Source organism: Eriocheir sinensis, unplaced genomic scaffold, assembly GCF_024679095.1.
Source record: "Eriocheir sinensis breed Jianghai 21 unplaced genomic scaffold, ASM2467909v1 Scaffold1124, whole genome shotgun sequence".
NCBI lineage: Eukaryota > Metazoa > Arthropoda > Malacostraca > Decapoda > Varunidae > Eriocheir > Eriocheir sinensis.
In genome coordinates, this window is record NW_026110435.1 from 52,501 (window position 1) to 62,500 (window position 10,000).

The 10,000-nt window shown below is 43.0% G+C and overlaps 1 protein-coding gene across 1 annotated transcript in view; it reads right to left on the bottom strand.

Annotated features, from left to right (window-relative positions):
• Window positions 1–10,000, bottom strand: part of LOC126989288 (uncharacterized) — a 64,837-nt gene that overhangs the window by 1,312 nt on the left and 53,525 nt on the right. The window contains exons 5-6 of the mRNA XM_050847930.1: window positions 6,651–6,772; window positions 184–364 (exon numbers count right to left, since the gene is read on the bottom strand). Coding sequence (XP_050703887.1) covers window positions 184–364; window positions 6,651–6,772 — 303 coding nt within the window. The remainder of the gene's footprint in view (window positions 1–183; window positions 365–6,650; window positions 6,773–10,000) is intronic.

Sequence of the window (10,000 nt, forward strand, 5' to 3'; positions counted from 1 at the left end):
ATATATATATATATATATATATATATATATATATATATATATATATATATATATATATATATATATATATATATATATATATATATAAAAACTATTGAATTTATAGTTTAACATTTACAAACGTTAAACACATCAAATACATTTTAAACATGACACTTTGCTTGGCAATTAATTGAGTCGTACCTTATGTTCATTTATCATTTCCAACAGATTGTCTGAATGATGCGCAATGACAGATGTCCCGCCAAGCATTAAAGTAGCGAAGAGAAACACGTGTGCGTAAGTGTGGCTCAGGGAAGTCACCAGCATACAAGTGGAGTAGTCTTCGGGCTGACCGAGCCACTGCTTGTGGTTCACCAAGTGCCTGAAGGAAAGGAAAGGTGGACATTAAGAAAAAAAAAAAAATTTCATCAGTGAGTGGAGCAGCCAGATATTTGGGGGTATATCACATAGCACAACAGTATCCTTCATAGTAAATAAAATGGAAAAGTAAAACGAAAATTCGTTGCAATACACTTGATAAATTAAGCGACACCTAATGGCAATTTATTATTATTATTATTATTATTATTATTATTATTATTATTATTATTATTATTATTATTATTATTATTATTATTATTATTATTATTATTATTATTATTATTATTATCATTATTATTATTACTATTTTTTTTTTTTTTTTTACGCGTACGCCTATAGCGCCGGTAAGCTCTCTTGAGGGGCCTGGATGAAGGTCGGCCCCAGCCCGTCATGGCGCAGGCAAGTGTTTTTATAGTAGCGCCATCTTCTCTTGGCTCATGCTACCCTCCGGAACTCGTTCTTGATTCACTTGTACGGTTTCCTTTAGAGTCCGGGTTGATGGGTGGTCTTCAGGACAGAATGTGGGTATCTTTAAGCTACTCGGCGGTGACTGAAAAATCCGAGGTGGTAGCATGGGGATTCGAACCCGCGTCGTCCATCACGCGGTGAATGTGGGCCCAGCACGCTACCACTCAGCCACCGCCTATTATTATTATTATTATTATCATTATTATTATTATTATTATCATCATCATTAGTAGTAGTAGTAGTAGTAATAGTAGTAATAGTAGTAGTTTATTAGTAGTATTATCAATGATATTATTTTCATTATTATAATCATCATCACCATTAGTAGTAGTAGTAGTAGGAGGAGGAGGAGGAAAACGAGGAGTGCCAAAAGTGGTAGCAGATGGCTCGAGAACTGAAACTTCTTTCAACAGAAGACCCTCTCAACAAGAATTACAAGACTCTTCTTAACCTCAGACTTTGCTATCATTTCCGATTAATGAAGAAGGAACCTGGTGCCTTTCAATGCCTCAAAAACTCAATTTCTCCACATACCAACTCGACACAATCTTCCAAACACCTATCCCCTATTCCTCGACAACTCTCAGCTATCACCTTCTTCTACCCTAAACATCCTCGGTCTATCCTTAACTCAAAATCCTAAGTGGAATCTTTACCTCTCTTTCACTAAATCAGCATCCTCCTGGTTTCACGTTCTGTACCGTCTCCGCCAGCGCTTTTCCCCCGCACATTTGCTATCTGTATACACGGGCCTTGTCCGTTCTCGTATGAAGTATAATTCTCGAGTGGGGGGGGGGGGGGGGCTCCACTCACACAGCTTTTTTGGACAACGTTGAGTCTAAGGCTCTTCGTCTTATCAACTCCTCTCCTCCTCTTACCGGCAGTCTTCTACCTTTTAAATTCCACTGTCATGTTGCATCTCTATCTTCTATCGTTATTTTCACAGTGACTGCTCTTCTGAACTTGCTAACTGCATGCCTTCCCCCCTCCCGCTTCCCTGCTGCACACGACTCTCTACCCAAGCTCATCCGTATACTGTCCAAAATCCTTATGCAAGAGTAAACAGGATCAGCTGTATTTCCCCCTGTCTTCAACTTGGAACTCTTTCCAGAGGAGCGTATCAGGACACCTCTCCTCCCGAAATTGACCTCTTTTTTGGCCACGCATCTGAAATCTTTTTATAGGAGCAGTGATTTGCGGGCTTTTTTTTTCATTAGTTTTCTTTTTTTTTTGCCCTTGACTTGTTTCCTTTACTGTAAAAAAATAAAATGCCGGCAACTAGCCTCAAGACGAGTCAACGATCCCTTTTTTTTTTTAATGGCGCCATGTCTACGCCGATTACGACTCTGCTGACCGATTTGTCGCAGTCGCAGACGGTCTCGACGACAGTCTTGCAGACTGTCTGTGAACTGGTGGGCCGACCAGCTGGCCAACAGTTGTCAAGGAGTTGGCCGACTGTACGCACGTTTACCTGACGTTCTTTGCTACTGTCTTGGCGGCAGACTTGCCGCCAAGACAGTCGCCGAATTCTACCCAGAATTTTAAAAGGATATTTTACCGTAGCTGTCTTCATGGGTCCTGGGGCATAGAGGCTATAATGGGTTGAGATTCCGTTGTGTCTTGGGTTGCCACCCTTTCCTTAAAATACGGAATCGTCCCGTATTCAAGAGTGAAATGTAGGGTTCCGTTTTGAACCAATATAGAACGCCATTTGTTCCGTATTTGGCTGTCTGAATGGTCAAGCAAATAAAATCAGTATCCTAAATTTTGTAACGGGCTTGTCGGGGGGCGTTTAAAGGGTGTTGATTAAGACTTCAGCTTCCTTAAGGCGAATTATATTCGTAGCCTTTATGTAGAAGAAGCGTCGGAGCGAGAGCGACTGTCGTTGTGTGTCAGTCGGACTCTCGTGAAGGAGTGACGAGTTACAGGTTGGAAAATAATTGTTACAATTGGTCACGACTAATATTCTTTTCAACAAAGCAATCCCTGCGAATATAGGTTAGTATGTTAAAGTCATTATATCTTGTTTATCGAGAAACTAACATCTCGAGAGATCAGCAATTAAATTTTAAATTTACAATATCGTCATGTACGTGAGTAGTTATTCAACCAAAACTATTATATATGATTGATATGCTGTTTTTACATTGTATGTAGCTATTTCTGATTAGTTGGTACCTGATCCCTTCCTTTTCTATGGATATTCTGTTCAAAGCTATACGGGTATCATGGGGATTCCTCCTCTTCTTCCGCCTATTCCAGCTTCTATATCTTCGCAAGGCGATTGGAACGGCCAATGATGTTATGGACTCGTTCAACACGATTATATGTCGTTGTCGATATTTTAGCAAGCGGGCAAAGACTCGAATCTTGAAGTCATTTGTGCTCCCTGTCTAACTCAATGGCTATGAGACATGGACACTGAAAAGTGACTTGGAGAGCCGGGTCGATGCCTTTAGTGCCGTGTCTTCCCAGATGAGGTATCGCTGGAATGACTTAATGTCGAGCCAGCGACTACGAGTTACCAACTTAGTCCGTGAACACCAAATCCGGCCAAATGGGCGTTCTGCACGCCTTTCGGATGTCGTTCCTTCCCCACAGGGTTGTTTTTTACAAGACAACCAGGAGTGTCTCACCTACCAACCTGTAGGGATGGCGAGTTAATAAGGATCAATAATTGTCTCGATATTTTAATAATGAAATAAACCTGACGGTTTGCTTCTCCTCGCCATCAGCAGCCTTGGAATCTCTTCCTTGTCTGTTATGACAGTCACACTGAAGCTTTATTCATCACCTGGCTACCTCGATGTGACATTTCGGACCAGCTTTATATTTTTTTCATCAACAGCAAACCACTTGACGTGCTGGAGTAGGTAGGAAGACACCTACCAAACGGGCGCAAGCCATTCCCGGTGAGGTATATATGGAAGGTGAGAAGGGAGTTGAAGCCCTCCAAAGACCCTTCCATTCCAACACCGGAGAGTAATTCAGCATGCTCTCTAAAGACAGATCCTCTCTCTATCCACACCACACTACATTCACACAACATATACACCTTTTCCCAAAATTCAAATTTCAAAATGGCGCACCTTCACCTTGCTTCGGAGTCCCCACCTAGGGGGGGGGACCACAAATTCCCCCAGGGGGGACTCCCCTTCTGGCTGCCGACCTGAGAGGTGTCTTGATAATTCCTCGAACCTCTTTCTTCTCAATTTCTGCAACGTTCGCGGTCTTCGTTCTTATTTTCATTCTGTGGAACACCATCTCTCTTCCTCTAAATCTCACCTTCTCTTCCTCACTAAAACACAGGTTTCTGAGGCTACTGACAGCAATCTCTACTCTGTTCCCTCCTACTACCTCTATCCTAAATTTCAATCCAAAGCTGGATGTTGCGCCTACGTGCACAACGACATCACTTGCTCTCGTGCCCACAACCTTGATTTTTCAGAATTTTCCACCATCTGGCTAAGACTTCATTGTCATTCTATTACTAAAAACATCTGTGCTGCTTATCTCTCACCTAACTCTACTAACTATGTAAAATTCTTTGACTACTTGAACTCTAAAGTGGAGCATATCTTCACCAACTCTCCTTGAAATCTCCATCTTAGGAGATTTCAATGTTCACCACCAGCTTTGGCTTTCATCCTCTTTCACTGACCAGCCTAGAGAACAAGCCTACAATTTTGCTATCCTCAACGATCTAGAGCAGTTGGTCCAGCACTCTACACGTATTTCCGACCGTCTTGGAGACAGGCCCAACATTCTAGACCTCTTCCTTACCTCAAACCCTTCTGCTTATTTTATCAAACTGTTCTCTCCGTTGGGCTCCTCAAATCACAACCTTATTTTTGTAACCCGTCCTATCGCTCCTGTACACCCTCTGGACCCACTGAAGAGGCGATGCTTCAGGCATTTTGCTTCAGCTCAGTGGGACGACCTGAGGATGTACTTTTCCGATTTCCCGTGGAATGATTATTGCTTTCAGGAGCCAGACCCCTCTGTGTGTGCTCACCGCATCACAGAGGTGATTGTCTCTGGAATGGAGGCAAATATTCCACGTACCTTCTCTATTCCTCACGCTAAAAAGCCTTGGTTTAATTACGCTTGTTCTCGTGCTGTCAGTGGTAGAGAGGCAGCTCACAAAAGGAACCAGAGCCTTCGAACTAATGCGAACTATGAACTTTACATATCTGCCCGGAATCGTTCCAAATCTATTATCCGACTAACCAAAAGCTCTTTTATTAGAAAATACCAAAACCTTGCTTTCTCTAACTCTTCCCGTGACTCCTGGAATCTAACCAAAAACATCTCCACCAACTTCACTTCTTCATCTCTCCCTCCACTCGTCAGTCCTGACGGCAACACTGCCGTCTCATCTATCTCTAAGGCTGAACTCTTCTCTCAAACTTTTTTTCTAAAAAGTCCACTCTGGACGATTCTGGGCATATTCCTCCTACTCATCCCCCTCTGACTCTTTTATGCCTGTTATAAAAGATTCTTCAAAATGATGTTTTCTAAGCCCTCTTTGGCCTCAATCCTCAGAAAGCTTATGGACCTGTTGGAGTGCACAAGGTTCTGCCCTATCTCCCACTCTCTTTCTGTTGTTCATTGATGATCTTTCCAAAACGAACTATCCTATCCATTCTTATGGCGATGACTCCACTCTGCATTACTCAACTTCTTTTAACAGAAGACCCACCCTACAGGAACTAACGATTCAAGGCCGTAGGCAACAAAACGCTTAGCTTCAGACCTTACCATTATTTCCGATTTGGGCAAGAGGAACCTGACGTCCTTCAACGCCTCATAAACACAGTTTCTCCACCTATCCACTCGACACAATCTTCCAAACAACTATCCCCTATTCTTTGACAACACTCAGCTCTCACCTTCTTCAACACTAAACATCCTCGGTCTATCCTTAGCTCAAAATCTCAACTAGAAACTTCATATCTCAACTCATACTAAATCAGCTTCCTCGAGGCTGGGCGTTCTGTACCGTCTCCGCCAGTTCTTCTTCCCCGCACAGTTGCTGTCCATTGACAGGGGTCTTGTCCGCCCTCGTATGGAGTATGCATCTCATGTGTGTGGGGGTCCGTCACACAGCTCTCCTTGACAGAGTGGAGGCAAAGGCTCCTCGTCTAAACAGCTCTCCTCCTCATACTGAGAGTCTTCTACCTCTCAAATTCCGCCGCAATGTTGCCTCTCTTTCTATCTTCTATCGATATTTTCATGCTGACTGCTCTTCTGAGCTCTCTAACTGCATGCCTTCCGCCCTCCCGCGGCCCCGCTGCACACGACTTTCTACTCACACCCATCCCTATACTGTCCAAACCCCTTATGCAAGAGTCAACCAGCATCTTCACTCTTTCATCCCTCACGCTGGTAAACTGTGGAACAATCTTCCTTCATCTGTATTTCCTCCTGCCTACGACTTGAACTCTTTCAAGAATAGGGTACCAGGACATCTCTCCTCCCGAAACTGACCTCTCTTTTGGGACACTCCTTTGACCTCTTCATTACCAGTAAGTAGCGGGCTTTTTTTTTTTTTTTTCTTTACGCCCTTGAACTGTCTCCTTAGCTGTAAAAAAGAATAGGTATGATCCGACTTATGGGTTTTCAATTAAGAATTATTTTTATGTAATGTCAATGATTGCGTGACATGTAGTTTTCCTCAGTCTTGAATCGTTGCCAGTTGTGTCTTTAACAGATTATTCTGTCTATCCTCCAATAAAAAATAATATTTTTATCTATATGTATCTATCATGATCTGAAGAAAAAAAAAGTTGCAAGCATTTACTTTTTTAATGACTTACTTGATCATCATCATTCTGGAGACTTCACTGCGGTGCGAGGTCATCACTCCCTTGCGTAGGCCAGTTGTACCGGAGGAGAAAGGGATTTGACACACAGTCGAGGCCGGGTCCACGTCATCATTCTGAAAACGATCTAATTAGAGAGAGAGAGAGAGAGAGAGAGAGAGAGAGAGAGAGAGAGAGAGAGAGAGAGAGAGAGAGAGAGAGAGACAGACAGACAGACAGACAGACACCAAAAAGGAGTCTTCAATAGGCCGGGAGGACTAAACAAAGCTATTCCTGCAAGCCTATCCTTTACTCTCACCACATATTCCAATTATCCATGAAAATATCGAACTTGCTTTTAGGGTCTCTATCGTATCAACACTCACTGCATGACCGTCATGCCGTGCATTCTCCACACAACATGGAAATCAGGTTTGTGTTGAATCTTAACTTATCTAACTGAAACTCATTGCTGGGAGCCTCACTCAGCTCTCATACCACAACAACCTTATTAATTTCACCTTGATTAAATATTTTCATCAATTTATAAACCTCGCTCAAACTTCATTGTACCCTTTGCCATGTAAGGAACTTTATGCCTAAAAGGCGGGTGATGGGTGATTTCGAGAGATTGAATTAGAACTTGTAGCGGAGAGTTGTGTGTCAGCGTGTCTCCCGAACTGTTACACATCTCATCCCGTCAGCGGGGTTGGGCAGATATCGTTAATGGAAGCACCGATAACATCGGTACCGACATTCCAGTATCGGTAGTACCGGTACCGAAAGAAATATATCCACATTATCGAGATATCATCTCAGTGTCAGCCTGGCACTGATAGGATAACTCGATGATATGGATATTTTTTCCCTTCCCCCTCAGTCTCTCTCTCTCTCTCTCTCTCTCTCTCTCTCTCTCTCTCTCTCTCTCTCTCTCTCTCTCTCTCTCTCTCAGGAAGCAGATAATTTTCCTAATTTTCCAGAATATGATCGACAAATAGCTTCACAAACTGCAAATTCGCAAAATAAAAATAAAACATTAAAAAACATGTATTTAAGGATATATGGTCGACAATTCTCCCAGAATTGTGGGCGAAGCTGTCCCTTGTACGGAACTGTCCCCGCTTTGTTTACAAACAAAAGGCGGACCGCTATATGCACGGATCCGTGTACGCAGCTTGAAAGAGTTCAGGTCGTAGACAGGGAGAAAAACAGACAAAGGAAGGCTGTTCCAGGGTTTGTTTACCTGCGGAAGGGATAAAAGAATGAAGATGCTGGTTAACTCTTGCATAACGGATTTGTATAAAATAGGGATGAGCAAGAGTAAAGAGTTGCGTGCAATGGGGCCACGGGAGGGGTGGAGGCATACAGTTAGCAAGTTCAGAAGAGCAGTCAGCATGAAAATATCGATAGAAAATAGAAAGAGATGGAATATTGCGGCGGAATTTATGAGGTAGAAGGTTGCTAGTAAGAGGAGAAGAGCTGATGAGACGAAGAGCCTTTCGGCCGTACCATAAATCAACCCCTTCGACTGTCGAACCTCTTCAGCCGTTTTCTGCTACCATAAAACTCGGTTTTTCCGTAAGGGAAGGGAAGGTGTTGGAATGCGAAATTGTTGGAATCTGGCAAGGGGTCTGGACAGGCACATCTTCGTCAGCCCCTTCGCATATTCTATGAGTCAATCCTGTATTTCTTTCATTAATTAATAGTAGCAGATTATGCAGGAATTATGAGAATTTTTATTTATCTAATATGAATCAGCAATTTTTTTAATAAATTATTAAAAATATTGTTACAGACTTTAGGGTTTGTAATTTTTGTATCATGATATTTAACCCTTGCCGGATCAACACACCTGTTTGATTAACTCAAGCAGGCTGTCTTTTGCCATAGCTCCGATGGGGCTCGATCCAATCCTGTGAGTGTGGAGTGCCGCAACTCCTTCCAGGCTCTCTTTGAGCCGAGGGAGGAGGAAGGAGTGGAGGAGCAGGAGGGCAGTTGACAAATCTCTGCCCAAAAGTAACATTTTGGTTGTTGGGAATAGCCAGGTCAGGTTTTTAGATAGGGCCTTCTGTGCTACAGTAAAGATAGGAAACGTAGGACCAGGGTGTGTTTTCCAGGGGCGGGATTAGGGATGTCAAAGATAGGGTAGAGTCGTGCATGGCAGGCGAGGGAGTCAAACCCATCGTCTGCCCGAGCGTGGGAGGGAACGACATAGGCAGGTTAAGTAGCGAGCAGCTTCTGCGTCGCTACAGGGAGGCTCTTCGAAGAGCTACGTCCAAGGGCGGGGTTCCTGTGGTGTGTGGGGTTCTGCCAAGGCAGCGGGTTGGTGACATTTGGTTTCCAGGGCTATTGCATTAAACTGCAGGCTGGCAGATTATTGTAAATCCAATGGATGGACATCTGTCTACGCCTGGGACCGTTTCTTTGGCAAGAACCACCTATACCAGAGGGACGGGGTTCACCTTTCACAGGAGGGGGTACAGATCTTGTCTGAAGCCCTTGAACGTGGATTGGGGGCTTTGCAGGTTTTTTTTAGGGTAAGTAAGAAGGGGCCTAAGACGGCCTACGACTTGAACTCTTTCAAGAGGAGGGTATCAGGACACCTCTCCTCCCGTATTTGATCTTACTTTCGGCCACCTCTTTTATTTCTTTTTTAGGAGCAGCGAGTAGCGGGCTTTTTTTTTATTATTGTTTTCTTTTTTGTGGGCCCTTAAGCTGCCTCCTTTGTTGTAAAAAAAAAAAAAAAAAAAAAAAAGTGGGAGCACTAAATGTAGTAAAAATAATAGCAGCTGCAGGGTAAAGCAAGCGGTAAGTCTAAATGTGTACTATACAAACAGTAGAAGTATTAGGAATAAGATAGATTTATTGAGGGGGAAGGCGTGCGTAGAGAAATTTGATATGATAGTGATCACAGAGTCATGGGTAAACACTGCAAACGGACACTTTCTCCCAGAATTAGAAATTGAAGGGTACAAGATATTCCACCAATATCGAATAGGCAGGAAAGGGGGTGGGGTCGCACGCTTCGTCAGGGATAATATTAAGTGTGTCATTAGCACCTCAATCAAGGTAGATAACAATACAGAATCCCTCTGGGTAGAAACAATAGGTAGGAAGGAGAAGCTTGTCATATGAGTACTTTACAGACAACCCAACCTTGCCAGGGACAGTAGCCGACCCCTTTTACAGGAAATTAGTAGGGCGTCAAGATATAGAAATGTGTGTGTAATTGGGGATTTCAATTATAGGAACATAGAGTGACATACTTTATCCGGAGACAAAGAGGATCAGGATTTGTTAGATGTGACACAGGATAATTTCCTTAAGCAGTTAATCAAAACACCAACGAGGGAAGAAAATATTTT